The sequence below is a fragment of the Lemur catta genome, chromosome 3 (genome assembly GCF_020740605.2).
Source record: "Lemur catta isolate mLemCat1 chromosome 3, mLemCat1.pri, whole genome shotgun sequence".
NCBI classification, from domain to species: Eukaryota; Metazoa; Chordata; class Mammalia; order Primates; family Lemuridae; genus Lemur; species Lemur catta.
This window is the reverse complement of record NC_059130.1, coordinates 105,965,157-105,981,835: the sequence shown is the minus strand read 5'-3', so window position 1 is coordinate 105,981,835 and position 16,679 is coordinate 105,965,157. Positions and strand designations below refer to the sequence as shown.

At 47.3% G+C, this 16,679-nt stretch overlaps 1 protein-coding gene across 3 annotated transcripts in view; it reads right to left on the bottom strand.

Annotated features, from left to right (window-relative positions):
• Positions 1 to 6,218: 6,218 nt before the first annotated feature.
• The window catches only part of MECR (mitochondrial trans-2-enoyl-CoA reductase), a 30,746-nt gene continuing 20,285 nt past the window's right edge, over positions 6,219 to 16,679 (bottom strand). For 2 of the 3 annotated variants that reach the window (XM_045545729.1, XM_045545730.1), the window contains exons 4-10: positions 16,096 to 16,239; positions 13,216 to 13,318; positions 12,070 to 12,172; positions 10,480 to 10,553; positions 8,247 to 8,307; positions 8,017 to 8,089; positions 6,219 to 6,608 (exon numbers count right to left, since the gene is read on the bottom strand). In XM_045545729.1, the coding sequence (XP_045401685.1) occupies positions 6,451 to 6,608; positions 8,017 to 8,089; positions 8,247 to 8,307; positions 10,480 to 10,553; positions 12,070 to 12,172; positions 13,216 to 13,318; positions 16,096 to 16,239 (716 nt within the window). In that variant the 3' untranslated portion in view covers positions 6,219 to 6,450. The remainder of the gene's footprint in view (positions 6,609 to 8,016; positions 8,090 to 8,246; positions 8,308 to 10,479; positions 10,554 to 12,069; positions 12,173 to 13,215; positions 13,319 to 16,095; positions 16,240 to 16,679) is intronic. The other variant, XM_045545731.1, reaches the window with a different exon arrangement.

Genomic DNA, 16,679 nt, shown 5'->3' with positions numbered 1-16,679 from the left:
CTTCCGCAGCCTGTTTCTTCCCTCCCGCCGGAAGTGTCTGCGCCTTCCGGCGTAGAGCGAGCGTTCCCGCTTTTGTCCTTTGAACCGGGTGCGGTTTCTATTTTACAGCAAGAGCTCTGGAATTAAACCTGGGTTCCAAACGTTTATGTACTCGTGACCTTGGGCGCGATGCCTTTGAGCCTCCTTTATCTTCTCTGTAAAAAGGGATAGTAATGCCTACCTTCCGGATTTGTCTTGGGAATTATATGAGAGTAGGTATTTAAAGCACTTAGTACTGTTTCAGCATATAGTTAAGTGTTCAATAAATGATACCAATATTATTTTTAAGATAGGATACTATGCTTAAATAGAAGCTGTGCGAAGTGGAGAAGGCTGGAGCTTTTGGAACTAGATTAGGCGTGAGTAAATTACTTGACGAATCTAACCTATTTTCTAATCTGTAACATTAGAATAATTTATGCCCTTCTAAGTGGACTGCCAGGGTAAACTAAATGGGCTAGTGGATGTGGAAGTGGTTGGAAAAGTGTCTGGAACGGAGTAGGAGCTCAATAAATACTTAGCTTTAATGCAGTTTACCTTCAAATGCAGTTTACCTAGAACCGCAAAGGAATTTTTTTGCTTGTTTTTATGGGAAAGGATAATTCAAGGTTCAAATGATAAAAAGTGAAAGGTCTTCCCTTCTCTGACCTGCAGCTGCTCAGTTTCCCTCCCCAGAGGCAGTTTCTTAAATGTCCTTCCGGAGGTTTAATTTACCTATATGAAACAAATAGTAGGATACTATACATACAGTTCTGTACTTAATATATTTTGAAAATCATTCCATAAGAGCACAAAAGGAGCTTCCTCAGGACTATTTTTATGGCTCATAATATACCATTTTATACACAGCAATTTATTTAACCAAATTGATATTGGTTCCAACCTTTTGTTTGTACAACAGCTGTAGTGAAGGAACTTGTATATACATATGTGTAGACTCTATTCCTAGAAGCAGGCTATTTGGGTCAAAGGGAGTGGTGGGCATGTGTAGTTTTGGTAGATATTGCTCAATTCTAAGTGTGTTTCCCCATATCCTTGTCAACACTGTTATCAAACTTTTTGATCTCTGTCAATCTGATAGGTGAAAAATGGTATCTCCAGGTGGTTCAATTTGCAAATATCTTGAGTGGAGTGAACCTTTCTTCATAAGTTTAAACTATGTTTTCCCTCCTGTGTTTGTTAATATCCTTTGCCCATTTTTCTTATTGACTCATAGGCACTCACTGTATCTTAGGAAAATCAGGTCTTTGTCAAATAAGTTGCAAATATTTTTTCCCAGTTTGTTGTTTGACTTTGCCTAGGCCCTAGAGTGTTTTTTTATTTGCCATGCAAAATCAGTAGATATTTACGGGATTGAATTTATCTATCCTTTATTTTTCTTTGATTCTAGATTTTCTGTTGTAGTTTGAAAGGCTTTGCTCACTCAGCTTTGTCTGTTTTGTTTTGTTTTGAGTCAGGGTCTTGCTCTGTTGCTGGAGCTAGAGTGCAATGGTGTCATCATAGTTCACTGCAGCCTCCAACTCTTGGGCTCAAGCAGTCCTCCTGCCTCAGCCACCTGAGTTGCTAGGACTACAGGTGTGCATCACCACGCTTGGCTAAATTTTTTTATTTTTTGTAGAGGCAGAGTCTGGCTATTGCCCAGGCTCATCTTGAGTCTTGAACTCCTAGCCTCAAGCAATCCTCCTGCGTTAGTCTCTCAAAGTGCTAGGATTACAGATGTGAGCCAGCACACCCTCATTCAGCTTTAAAGAAAAAAAATCTCCCGTGGTTTATTCTGTTGCTTTTAAGACTTATTTTTATATTGCAATCTTTTTTTTTTTTAAGTGAGTAAGTACAGAGTTTAGTGGAGCCCAAAGCTTGAGGATGGCCACCCAGGAGCATAGCATAGCATAGCACCCTATTGCAATCTTTAATCCATTTGGAATTCAATAAGGTATGAGGATGATAACATTCTTAAGAATTAGCACTAACCTTGGTTGTTATGGTCTGATCAACCTATTGATTGTACAGATGGGAAGAGCCTTATAGAAGGGAAATGCCTGTCTCCAAAATCTGCTCCTCCTCCTGAATTCTCTACCTAAGGTAGTGGCACCTCTCCATCCAGCAAGGTGCCAAAGTTCAACCTTCAACCACCACATTGAGTCTGTCCTTTTTATTCTTCCTTCTAAATATTCACAAATTCAGCCACTTCTCTCCATTCCCATTTCTTGACCTAGTTGAGGCCTCATACTATTGACACATCAGGGCTTTTGTATGTGCTGTCCCCTCTGCTTGGAATATGGCTGGCTCCTTATTCAGGCCTCAGGCCTTCTTTGCCCACCTTATCTCAAATATCCTCTGTCATCATGATATTTCACAGCACTCACTATATCGAGTGTAATTACCTTATTTATTTACTGTCTTTCTCCTCCACTAGAATGTAATTGTGCTGGTATCAGGGGCCATGTTTTTTGTCTCCTGCTGTATCCCTAGTACCTACAACAGTGCCTTTCACATAATGAGTGTTTAAAATATTTATTCAATGAATAAGTGAATGATCTCTTACCTGAATTACTTCAATGGCCTCTTGATTCTTTTTTTTTTTTTTTTCATGAGACTCAGGGAAATATGAACTCTGCCCGTTGACATGTCAATGACAGTTCACATGTCAAGAACAATATCAAGAAGTCCTGAGGATAAAGGGAGCTCCAAGGCCAACTGTAGGGCCAAAAGAATTGGGACTGTCTGATTTGGTGACCAGACAGGGTCAGGGGACCTGGCTTCTCAAGCCAACTCTGCCAACTACTGTGTGATCTGGAACAACTCATTTCGTCTCTCTCAGCAGCTGCTGCTTCTGTAAAGTGGTAATATTAACATCTCAATGATGCAGGAAAGTTGTGAAAATCAAATGAAGATGCATGTATGAAAGTGCTTGTATACTGTGAAGGGTTATGGGCATAAGGAAGACTTCTTTCTTCCCTTTTAGAAGGTGCCAATGTCTCTTTCCCACTTAGCTTTAGTCTAGCCCTGCTGTCTTACCAGGAATGTTCCTGCCTTCAGATATAGGCAGATGCTTGCTGTGTCAGGACCACGCCTCTCTTCTGCACCATTTTTAGCTGCTGTGGCTGGACCCAGTGTCCATGGTCCCTGCCAGTAAACATGGAGCTGGCAGGTGTTGCTTTGAGTTTCCAAGCACAAGGACAGCAATGCCTGGCACACACAGGTTAATGTAAGAATCTTTTTCTTCTGGGCCTCAGTCTTCCCCTGAGGAAATCGGGCTTAATTACCTCATCTTTCAAGATACAAGACATTCATCAGTATTATGGCAGTGGCTGTAAGTAGTCACAGGGTGGGTGGTCCCAGAAGAGAGGCAGCAGAGTCATGAAGCCTCAGGACTTCAGGTGTGCTCAAGTTTTGATTCAGGAGGTAATGCCTCTTTGTCTTCTTTTAATTTCCTGGAGCCAAGAGTTCCTCCTTTAGCCATTTTAAAAAAGATATTGTTTACTTGGTGGGCCAGAAGAGCTGTCCCAACTCCACTGAGACTATGGAGTCTGAAAATTAAAAACAATTTCCTGCACTTGTAAAGAATAGATGGTTTTAAGTCAGATTCTCTTTTGACATTATGCTTTGTCTCAGTTCCCTTTATCTCTGCTGGCCTCTTAAGTGTTGGCAACCCCTAACTGGTCTTTGAAATTTAGAGGAAGGGAGTGGGTTTATTTATCTGAAGTTCAGAGGCTGGGAGTCTCTGATTTTCTCTTTTTTTAGTTCCTCCCTCCTCCAAATTGTCCCCTAACCTGTTGCCAGAGGGATTTTTCCAAACCACAGTTCCGATCTTCTGGCTCAGAAATTTTTTGTTCCCTGCTGTCAACAGGATAAAGTCCAGATTCCTTAGCTGGGAATCATAAACTGCCACAATCCACTTTCTCAGCTTCAGATTGATTGACTTGATTTCAATATAAGTTAATCAATGAATTGTATCACTTAGGATTAGGTTCAGTGAAACTCCAAATATTAGAGGCTTAAATAAGATAGAAGCTTATTTCTCATGTACAATAGTCCTGAGGTAGGCAGGTGGAGCTCTGGGTGTCAGGGAGCCAGACTTTGATCTTGCTGCTGTCCTGTTTTTAACACGGTCAAAGATGGCTGTACAAACTCCAGGAATCATGTCTGTATCCCAGCCAGGTGGAAGGTGAAGAAAAAGTACAGGACGCATGCTAGCTGTATTTCAAAGAGGTTCCTAACAAACTGACACCACTTCTGCTTACATAATGTGGGGCATACCTTGTTAGCTGCAAGGGATACAGGGAAACAGTGTGTTTATTCCAGCCTACCATGTGCCCACCTAAAAGTCATAAATTTTAAGGAAGAGAATGGATATTTGGGGAAAATGAGAAGGTTCTGACATCAATGTGCTGTCTCTAACTTTGCTTAATCTGGTCTCTTAGTCTGTAATGCTTGACTCCCTTCCCCGAGTAAATTATAATCATCCTTTAAAGACCAGCCAGATGTCACCTCCAGACCTCTAAAGGTGCAATGAATAATTCCCTTGACAGTTCTCAGGACATTTTGTATTTTATGCCATGAGATCTCTAAACATGGTGTCATGAACCTTCCTCTCTCCGGTCTGCCTTGCCCCGCTCCTTCACTGTGGCCTCATCGCTCCCTTTAACCTCCAACCTGTGGATTCCTCTTGAAAAGCCTAATCTTAACTTCTACTCCTGTAGCCTCAGGCAGCCTCCTCTCCCTCTCAGGCTGTTTTCACTGGCCCATGTTGACCATCTGTACAAATTACCTGTCCCACTAACCTAGAGGATAGAGGATAGGAGAACAGGAAGGAGTTGGGGCTGATCTGGAGCCCAGGTGGACGAAGTGGCAAATTTTACCCAGAGGGCACTGCCGATCAGCCCCAGGCTGAAGCTGCGTCCTTTTCTCCAGAGGACACACAAGATGCTCCTAAAGGCAAGATGATTATGCTGGGAATCTCCGTACACACTTGCATGCAATTAAACCTTCCAGAGCCAGTTTTTCCACATCACTCCACTGCTTATAATCTCTCAGTGCCTCCCGAGGGCTTCAGGGTAAGTCAGACTTCCTTTGTAACCCTTTGTGATCTGACCCCCACCCACAGCTCACCTCAGTTCTCACATTCCTGCCATGTCTAAGGTAGCAGCTGCACTCACCTCCAAACTCCTTCACTGTTGGCTTTGTTGGTACACATTTTCCTACTTGGTTTTCCCCATTTGCTGTGGACAATACTTCCTTCTAGGAATCCTTCCTTGACACCCTCAGGCGGAGCTGGGGCCCGTGTCCTGCCACAGTCCTCTGAACACCTCAGTATCAGTGACCTCATCATTGCACTGTAATGGTCTGTCTCTTGCACTAGGCTAAGCAACTTGAGGGGAGCAGCATATCCTTCATTGGTAATCCCAGCTTTAGGCACATACTAGGCACTCAGTAAATACTCCCTGAATGAGGGCCAGGTAACAAGGGAGATATCCCAAAGTCTCTGTTCTTTGCTTTGGGCAAGTGGGTCATGAAGCAAACACCAAAAAGTCACATAATGTCAAACTCTTCTCTCTGCCTGAATAAAGCCCACTCTCGTTTGTCAGGGCCCACCTTCACGCTTCACCCCAAGGAAGCCTTTCCCAACCCCAGGCCTAGATCGAGACCTTAGTTATGCTCTCATAGTACTTCCTGCACGTCTTCTTTACAGCACTAATCACCAGGTAATTGCTGTAGGACTGTTTCATGCAGAGTTTGTGGCAGTGGCACTGTGAGCATTGTCAGATATCCCCCAGGGGGTAAAACTGCCTGATTGAGAACTGCTGGTCCAGTTAGAATGGAAGTTTCATGAGGCTGGTCCAGCTACCTGAGATCCCACGTCCTTAGTTCCTCAGGGCTTTGATGACCTCGCCCTGCAGTCACTCTTCTGTGCAGCTGATTTCCCCATCCCCTGGACCGAGCTGCACACTACCTGAGAAGTGAGTCAAACCTTCCTTTCTAAACCCAGAGTCTCCTCTCTGGGCTTGTACCGCTGGTGTGCAGGGATTGCCACTTACTGGCTTTTGCGCCTGCCAGTGCCCAGCCAGGCTTTGCTTTCAGGGTGGTCAGGAAATGACGGCTGGGGGGACAAAACAAGGAAAAGCAGGGCAGGAGCTTCTCAGTGCTGTGAGATGGCCGGTGCACAGTGACAGTCCTCCTTGACAGGGGCGACTTCTATTTTAATTTTTAAAATTTTTTTTACTTTATTAGGTACCCTAAGGCTGGCCCTGGGGAAAGCCTTGGCTGCCTGCACAATCTTCCTAAGAGGAAGAGGCGGTGAGGGAGGAGCAGTCTGGGGAGGTGGGGAGGGCTGGGCCCTGACTGAGGGACCTGCAACCCGTCCCACTGACCAGCCTCCCCTCCTACTTGGCTCTGGCTCCTCTGGGATGATCACATGGTGAGAATCTGCTTCGAAGACACAAAGGGCTTCATGGAGGCTTCCAAGGCATGCTGGTAGTCCTGCAGTGGGACCTCGGTGCAGGTGGGGGCTGCGAGCTGCCCTCGGCGGATGAGATCGCAAAGTGTGAGGATCAGCGCCTTGAACTGGTCTGTGGGAGGTTGGAGGAAGTCAGACAGGGGACTAGCCACTGGGGCTTGGTGAGATGGCACATGGCTGCCCTATGGGCAGGAATGGGCACTGAACTCCTATAAAGCCTTCAGAGCCTGGCTTTGCTAAGGATAGGGTGGCTGTGGAGGCAGCCTGGTCCCTGTGTTCAGGACAGTGAAGGCCAGGGCAGGGACAGAGGAACATGGGGAGCAGCACTAGGAGCTGATGGGCAGGCAGGCAGAGATGGCTCAGGCCCACAGAGCCTGACTGGGTGCACCCAGGGTGCTGAATGGTGGGAGGGGCAGGATTACTTTGAGGCAGGGAAGCGGAAGAGGCACAAGGAGGGAGGTGGGTGTGCCTCGCAGGCCAACTGATGTGGGACAGGACGTGCTTTGCTCAGCGAAAGGAGCTCTCCCTGAGAGCCCAGGACTCCCAGAACCCCATGTGAGGCCAACAACATCCTCTTCCTGGTCCTGCCTACTGCTAAGGACCCAAAATGGTACAGGAAGATGAGAAGTGAAGGCCTTGGCTGAGATGTGTTTCTTCATAGATATAAATTCATTCAGCCTTCAAATCTAATCACATTTCCTGCTTAAAACACTTCAGTGGCTCTTCAATTGCCCTGAAGATAGAGTTTGAATGCTTTACATGTGTAATCTGGTCCCAACCCACCTGTCCAGCTTCCCAGGTCGCTCAGAACCACCTGGGTGCCTGGAAAGTCTCGCTCTCTGTCTGTGATGGGCTTTTGCACAGGCTGTGTTTTCCACCACTCACACCAGCACTTTCTTCCCCTTCACTTGATAGCCCCCTGTGGTTCTTCATTCACAGCTTGGGGTCATGCTCTGGGGGCCAGTCCTCCAGGAGAGGAGCACGGTGTCCTGACTCGGGATCTGGAGTCAGAGAGACTGTTCACATCCTGGCTGCACCACTCCCTAGGTGGGGTGACCTTGGGCAAGGTACTTAACCACTCTGAACCTCAATTTCCTCCTGACAGGGCTAACAAGAGTTTAAACTTAAGTTTAAACTGAGGCAGAGATTAAGCAACTTGCCCAAGGGCCCACCACTGAAGCCGGGTGGAACCTCTACCCAGTAATGGTGGAGGCAGGATTTGAGCCCAGGCAGGCTGGCTCCAGAGCCTGTCCTCTTCACCTGGCTGTCTTCCCTACTGTCAGCTCCTCAGGACAGGGGCAGTGTCTGTCTTGTTCGATATTGTGCCCCCAAGGACTAACCAGTTTAGTCCAATAACTATTTGCTGACTGCAGTGGGGGCTAGAGGCTATTTGCCTGGATCCTGTTGTGGGGCTGGGGACCCAGTCACCTCTCTAGGGCTCAGAGTGGCTAGTCACTTCTGAAGCCATTCTTAGGCACTGCCCTCCCCTGTGACCCTTAGCACTGGAGCCATCCACTCACCTGGACTGTGGTTATTCTTCCACTGGGACAACCAAAAGCCCCGAAGCTTAAGATCCTTAAAAATGAGCAGGCTCTGTGGACACAGGAAGGACATACTGGGCTCTGAGGGCAAGAACGTCAGGCACCACTTAAGGACACAGATTCCCCCCAAGGGACAGGGGCATCGCCTGAATTTACACAGCTGAGGTTTCTGGCCCCTGTCTCCAGGCATGCCTCCCCCACCAGCTTACCACAGAGGCTATGACGGGCTGCTTGGCCATCCCCCCATAGGTCACCATGGTTCCTCCAGGCCTGAGGAGTCCGAAGAGAACAAAGAGTGGGCACAGAGACAGAGCCCTTCTTGAACCTCTCATGGTGCTTCTATTCCAACCCTGAGTCCTAAACCTTGCTCTCAGAATCGCTGGGAAGAGTTCAAAAATACAGATTCCTAGGCCTCACCCCAGACCTAATGAATCAGGAGGCAAGAATGTACACTAAAAACAACACACACACTCCACACACTCCAGATGACTTGCATGTTCAGCCAGGTTGGGAACCCACTGATCTAACCCACCCAGCCAGGCTTTAAGTGTTCCAAAGAAACACACTCTACAGAGAAGTGCTCAAGAGCTGAGTTCAGCCCTGGCTCTACTCCCACTTAAAGGAGCATGGACCCTGGACAATGCGCTGAAAACAGACCAGACCTCGTCTGCTCATTCTGAGGATCAACTCAATGAAACAGTTCTACAGACAGGCATGATGTGGACAGTGTAGGGGACAATGACGAGTGTCCTCTCACCACAGGAGGTGCCTTGTTATACCTACTCTCTGATGTCTCCCCCCCACCGCCCCACACCCAGCAGCAGTCCAACAGGAGTGAGGCTCGTAGAATTTTTAGAAGCTAATAAGTTAGACTACTCCCTGGCTCTTTGAAGAGTCTGTTGACCAAGGATGACCTTAGGCACATTTTGGGACAACACAAGGAAGACTTTGGAAGCTACCAAGTGGAAGAAGCTGCTATGTGGGGCATGTTACTATCCCTGAGGTTGCTGGGTAGATTGGTCTTAAGTACCCCTCAACTGCCACCTGCTCTAGAAAGAAGCTGCTGGGAATTAGGCCCTCTCCTCTGTGTCCCCATTGCACTTGGTCTAATCAGACTCGCTAACGTGTATTGAATGTCTACTATGTGCCAGGCACAGTACTAAGCATTTTGCATGTGTTGTCTCTGAATCCTCACAGCAACCCCAAGGGAGCACTTTTAATGTCATCTTGCAGAGGAGAAAGCTGAAGCTGAAGCCCACCCCCTATTTGTACAGTGGTTTTGTACATCATCTTAGTGTTCCTCGGATTAACCTTCAGAGGCAGAAGGAATTTATCTCACCCCCAGTTTACAGATGAAGGGACTGAGGCCTGGATCATTTTTCATGTATTACCTAACTTTTCAGCCAGTAAGTAGCAGAGCTGGGGCTTGAACCCAGCCATTCTGACTCTAATGCCTACACATGTCACCACAGCACAATGCTTCATCCACAGTGACAGTCTCCAGAGGCTGCCTGATGTAGAGCAGAAGAAGTGTGCTCTGGAGTCAGGCAAACTTGGGTCAAGCCTGGCTCTCCTGCTGACTAGACCTTAGGCCAAGTACGTACCCTCTCTGGGCCTCATTTTCTTTAAGTATAAAATGGAGACCAGACTAGTACCCCACATCTAGAGGTTGTGGGAGGGGTAGGTCAAGCACTGCACACGGTCTGGCACATGGTAAATGCTCAGTGATTCTCATGACAGCTCTTTGGCCACAAGACTCATCGGCCTGTCTAGCCTGTGCATTCTCACAGGTTACCTTAGTGTCCCAGCTATCACTGCATTTGGTAGCTAGTGAGTGCTCCAACATATGTGTTAACTGAATCAATGTTGTTGAGGGGATTGCTGCTTTAGTTGTGTCTTTTCAGGCCACCCTCCAGCTCCAGAAGTTTATATTAAAGGAAAGAACAGAAGGACGTGTATCGTTAACACTGTCAATAGTGCTTATCTCCCTTAGTGGTGGGATGATAGGTAACTTTTAGGCTTAAGTTTTCCTTTGTATTTTTACATGCTTTCAAAATTTAATAAGCATGATGTTAGCTCTAAAATTAGAATCTATTTTTAAAAGCTAATACAAATTTTAAAAGCTCATAAGCTAGGATTAAGTGACTTTTTAAGACGCCCTAGGTCATGAATCCTTGGCCATTTCCCTCTTGCAGACAGCTTTAGCAATCTACTTCTGGGGTCCCTTGGAAAAATAAAGCTGGGCAGATCTCTCAAATCATCTACAAAGGAGGAGGCTGAGAAGTAAATGCCCAGGTAGCTAGATGACTTTGTTCCTATTCATTGTTGTGCTGACCTGGCCTTGGCTGCCAGTGGCCACTGGGACTTGGTCACCTGGTGGTCCTCCCAGCTAAAGATCTGGAGAACTCCAGCGAGCTGGACCTGCAGGGCTGAGGGACTTACGCTAACTGCCGCAGCAGCTCTGTGGAGCTTTTCCCGCCGACACCGTTGAGAGCAAGCCGTGGCTGGGGCACGTCCTGGAAAATAAGGAACCTGCAGTGAGGGAGGCACCACTCTACACGCGGGGTCTGAAGCTTGCCACAAACTACTTCCCTGGCCCAGGGGCTGTGTTAGGTGGAGGGAGTGCAGAAAGTGGGATATTTATGCCTTCAAACTCGCTTTTTTCTCTGCCCAGGAAGGGCCTTTCCTATTGTGCATTTCAGAACTTGGTTCAAAACTCAGCTCCTCTGGGAAAGAATAGGCAAAGAACATTCATATTCAGTTTCAGTGGATTTCAGCTCCCTGAGTGTGTGCCTCTTGTCAGTACTTAAGACTCAGTTTAATAATAATAGCAGTGCTGATCTACTGCTTCAGAGTTTGTAAGCGGCATATGTTCTTGAGCGAGTATATGTCTTCAGCCCTTCCAGATAGTTCAGTGCAAACAGGCTGAGACAGGATTTGATCACTTCCTCGTCGTGTTGGGGGTAGGTGTTTTGGAAGGTTAAGAGGCTCTGAGTTCAGAGAAACCTGAGGCCAGTCCTGACTCTACCACTTACAACTATGTGGTCTTGGTCAAGACCTGTATCTTTTCTGAGTCTTGGTTTCCTCATCTATAAAACAGATAACAACTCCTTTGTAGAGCTTTTGTGGGGATTAACAGATACAAAGTAAGGCAGGTGCATAGGGAACCTTACTTCTTTTCTTTCTCTTCCCTCTCTATGCCTGTTTCCCCAGGTCCTTTCCTAGTTCTGAGAATCACACCCATTGTGACACTACAGATGTTTAAAACTGCAAATCATACAGTGTTTCCTAAACTCTGTTTCTTCTGCCTCCTTCACAGCATCTGGGCACTTGATGCTGCTCCCAGCTAAGGGGAATGGGCTTTGCCTGTCCCAGAACAGGAGAGGGAGGTTTTCAGAGAGGAATGATGGGGCCAGGCCCCAGCTTTATTTTTCTTTCTTTTTTTTTTTTGAGACAGAATCTCACTCTGTCACCTGGGCTACAGCACAATGGCATCATCATAGCTTACTGCAACCTCAGACTCCTAGGCTCAAGTGATCCTCCTGCCCTCAGCCTCCTGAGTAGCTGGGACTACAGGCATGCACCATCATGCCTGGCTAATTTTTTTCTATTTTAGTAGAGATGGGGGTCTTGCTCTTGCCCAGGCTGGTCTCGAACTCCTGACTTCAAGCAATCCTCCTGCCTTGGCCTCTCAGAGTGCTAGGATTACAAGTGTGAGCCATTGTGCCTGGCCCCCAGCTTTTTAAATTAAAGTCTACTTTCTTGAGGGACATGGACACAGATTGGAGGGGAAATGTCTCTCTTCCTAGGTACTTAATTTTTTAAAATTTTAATTATATAAAATTAAATACTAATATGTTAATTAATTTTGTATAATTAATATATATACATATATAGAGAGAGAAAGATGGGGGGGGGTTTGTCTCTTGCCCAGGCTGGTCTTGAACTCCTGACCTCAAGCAATCCTCATATCTTGGCCTCCCAAAGTGCTAGATTACAGGTGTGAGCCACTGCACCTGGCCTCCTAGGTACCTTAAAGATGTTTTTCATTTCAGGCCTTCTTAGCTCCTCCTCTGTGATGATGTGCTCAGCCCCCAGACTCTTCAGTCTGTCGGTCAGTTTCTGGATGTCAGGTCTGGAAACCAAACACAGTCCCAGGTCCCTGGTCACACCTGCTGGCTTTCTCTACCACAGGCTCCCTGGACCCCTCCCCATAGCTGTGAAAACCCACGTTTCTTTTTGCACAAACCTGGGATTGGGTTTAAGCCAGGTCTTGAGCAGGGATCAGTCACCTAATTTCATCAGGCTCTAACAGTTTCCTCACAGGCACGAGAGAGCTAGACTGGGTGGTTTCTACAGCCCCTGCCAGCTCAAGGATGCTAGAAATCATCTGAGAAGTCATTTCACTTCCTGATTTCTTCTACTGAAATGACAAACTCCACTTCCTTTGCCCCCTCTTTTCAAGGGGCTCTTCCAAGTGTTGTGCAAACACTCTAGCCCAGGAGTGGCTAAGGCAAGCAGAATAATTTTTGTTAGCACAACTGAGGGGATGAGGAACTGAAGTAAGTATTAAATCTCCTACTAAAACTGGACATCCAAGACAGACACAGCCACATTCGTGGACAATGAAGCTTAAAGGAACTGGATGATATGATGGAAACAGAGTAAGTGAGGAAACAAAATCTGCCTCTGACTTGCTGTGTCTTCAGGAGCAAGTTGCTTCTTCTCTCTGAAACTTGACAAACCTGCCCCCCTCCTTCACATCTATATTTAGTGCACTTCAAAGTGCCACCCAAATGCAAGGGGAACGAAAGGGCCTTGTGTCAGACAGTTCACAGAAAGAATAATATAGTTCCAAACATTCCCAAATATGAACTACGGTTTTGAAAACAGGGGGTTGTCTCAAGCCAAGAGTCTCAAAAACCCTTAGCTGTTCAGTAAGGGCAGTTTCCACCTCCTTCCCGCCTTCTCTTTACATTTCAGATTCACTCATCCTATAGCCAAAAGCCACCTGGACTTCATTCCTCCAGGCTGACTCATCTGTCTCAGCTGCCAACGGTTAGTGAACCGTAAAGGCGCCTGTCTATGGCTGTGCAAGGGCGCCATCTGGTGGCCACACGGGCAGGTGTGCGCTGGAAAGGCCCAAGTCGTGGTCTGGGATTAGGCTCCCCCACACACCTTTCTCGGACCACGTTGATGGTTCTCAGGCCCAAGGCTGCAGCGATCTGGATGACTGCTTGTCCCACTCCACTGTTGGATGCATTCTGGATGACAGAATCCCCTGTGGAGCCAGGAAGACAGCCAGGTCAAGCCCTGTGGCTCTGTAATGCCTCAAGGGTTCCCGGCCTGGGATCCTATTGTAGGGCAAGAAATAGGAGTCCTCAGGCTCAAAAGGGCCCGAGACCCCAGCTGCTGAGCCATCTCAGACCTTGCACTGTTGCTCACGGTTACCCTGGTGCCTCCCAAACTTCCACAACACCCACGATGCCTCCCAGGACTTGGCAACTCAGCAACTACAGTGGACATAATTTAGACCCTGCTGTGTAAAAAAGGTTTTATATCCATCATCCTCCCAACTTTTATGTCCTCAAGTCTCTGCTTAGGTTATTTCCTTGGTTTCTAATGTTTTCTTCCTTTTCTCTTCCTTCCTTTTGAAATCCCATATATCTTTTGAAGCACAGCTCAAGTTGCCTTCCTTTATGAAGCTTCCCTCTACATGCGCCCACAGTGCCCTTGGGCCTCTCTATTAATGTCATGGCCTGCCTTTTCTTACACGTGCTTGTACACAGGTCCATTTCCATCAATAGCTTGCAGCTTCTTGAGGGAAGGGCCATGCCTTATTCCCCTCTGTACTGTTTAATAAAGGGGCACTGCCTTGAAATGGTATTAGAGCCATAACGGACAAACCGGCATCCCCTGGAACAGGATCCTATTAACAGTTTTATGGTCAAAGCCCAGGTTTAGCTTTGGAATCAGCCAGTGGGGAAGGCAGTGTGGCATGTTGGGAAAAATGTGGGCTCTGGAATGAGATGGACCTGGGTGTGAGTACCGGCTTCACCAATGACTTGAACTAAATGAGACAGGGCAAATCATGACCTTTTTGAACTTCAGTTTCCTCCCTATAAAACAGGAGTCCTAGGAGCATGGATCAGGGAGCCCCTCGTAAGAGTGAAAGGCATTGTGTCCAGGAAAGTGCTCTGTTAACTTTGAAATGCTATCTGGTTTTTCAGAGGCAGCAGGGATTGCACAGTGGGCCAAAACTAGAGGCAGAGGACTTCCTGGAAGAAGAATGCCCGTTTTCCTTAGCCAGGGGTCAGCACACAGGGCGTCACCCCTTAGTGGATTATAACTCAATCTAGTAGGTTGCAAGCAGCCTTTTTTTAAAGTTAAAATTGAGGAGACTATAATAAAAAATAATGGTGCATCAGGGTAAATACTGTTCTAAGAAACTTTGGTTTCTATTATATTAACATGTGTCTTCATATATGTACATACTGGATTATAATGTAAAATGTTACTCTTACTATGAGTCAAGATCCTAAGTTTGTTTAACACTGATCTAGCTCATGCCACATCATTGCTGAGGCAGAAAAGTAGAGAGATGCACAGTGGGCACTTATGTTGGGCAGTGTCAGAACACTCAGATCTGTCCACCACAGCTGCAGCCCAAATCAGAGGTGGCTTAAGGGGAAGAGATGCAGGCGACAAAAGTGTCTGCTGCACTAGGACTCCAGCAAAGGTCCTTGGTCATACCCACTGGCTTTCTCCACTGAAGGCTCTCAGGCCCCCTCTGCCACAGTGGGGAGAACCTGTGTTTCCCTTGGTGGAAAGCTGGGATAGGCTTTTAGCCAGGGCTTGGGCAATGGCTGGTCACCCAATTTCATCATATTCCAACAGTTCTCGGCCTCAGTTTCCTCACTGGCATAAGAGAGGTAGCTTGGATGATTTCTACAGCCCCTGCCAGCTCACAGATGTGCATAGTGTACAGGGGAGGCCCAGGAGGTCAGCGCCCCTTGGGGCAACCCTCAAGTAATGCAGGATGACAGTCAGGGGAAAACTGGCCCAGCTTCCTGTCATTTAAGGGTTAATTCTGCGGTGGGTTTGATGAGGACCTTCAGAGGGCCCCCAGCAGGACTGAGCAACAGTTGCCCAGTGCAGTACCCAGCCTTCACGGGCTCTGCCTCCATCCGTCTTGTTCTCCCTACTCGGCTCATTCCTGCTTCCTGGGGTCACTGCGCAAACGCTGCCCCTAGTCCTGCTCTCAGGCTCTGCTTTCAGGGGAGCCCCAACAAAACACCTGGCTTTATCATTTACTCGCTGAGTGCCCTCATGCAAATACTTTACCTCTCTGGACCTCAGGTTCCCTGTTTATAAAAAAGAAGAATAAAAGCAGCTGCACTGTATGCCAGGCGCTGTGCTACGTGCTACATTGCCCTGTTCCATGAACCTCGGAGCTCTTGATTCTCCACTTTACAGAAGAAAAAATCTGATGATGTGACAGGTGAATTCACAGTTAGGGAAAGGTGAAGCTTGAGGTCAGACCTGGGTTGTCTGCCTAGGGCTTGAACTCTTAACCAGTGGTGATGGCGACCTCACTGCACTGCTTTGAAGATTTAACGCACCCAGTGGGATAATGCCTGTGAAGGCGCTTACGTGAACTGGAAAGTGCTGCGTAAATGCTGAGTGGGATTATTAACACTAAGTTCAGCGTTTTACTGGAAACACAGAGGCTGTGCCTGTCTTGTCTGGCTTTGTGTCCCTAGAGCTTAGCACAGCTCAACACATTTTTGCTGAGTGACAGAATTCCATCCCAAGCTCTAGGGAATGTGACCCCTTAGCAGTTTTCAAGAGCGTACTTCTCATGAGGTTTCAGCATGTTTTCTAGGAACCGAGCTAACATCTTTCTAAGTGAAAGCTACAGCAACACACTCACCCAGGTTAGGGGCCCGTCACCTCCGCAGACCCATCATCGGCCAGCTCCCATGGCCTCAGGGTCAGGATTTGAGCCGCACCCCAGTTGGGAGACCCGGGCCTGTTCTCCCATTTACAGGTCCCTACCTGGCTGTAGCTGCTCGAAGTCTACCAACATCCTGTAGGCCGTGCAGGGATTGACACTCAGGGTGGCAGCACTCTGAAGAGGGATGTCACTTGGAACTCCGATCAGTGCTTCCTCGCTGAACACAGCCTCAGTCCGCCAGGTTCCTGAGTCAGGGGATGAGCCCAGGATCACAAGGCGGGACCCTTCTCCACACCCAACCCCAGCTCACCCTCCTCAGTGGATGGGCATCTAGGACGGCAGACTGAGCAATGCTTGGAGGAAAAAAGAACAAACTGGAAGTTCCTTTTCGTGTCTTCGAGTTCTCACGATAATTACATAAGGTAGACTGTTGCTCCCATCTAAAAAGTATGGTAAGGGCAGTTCAGAAGAGGTTGCCTCTCTGAGTAACCATTAGATTTAGCTAAGTTCACAGTGCAGGTGGCTAACGACCTCATACTACTGCACTCTGGAGGCAAACTACTGCAGTAGCATCACCACCAGGGCAAGAGAAGCTGAGAAAGCCCCTTTCTCCTGCACAGCCCTCATTCTGCTCATCTAGGGCAGGCTGACTTGGGTGGTATTATGGAAGAACACATGAAAGTAG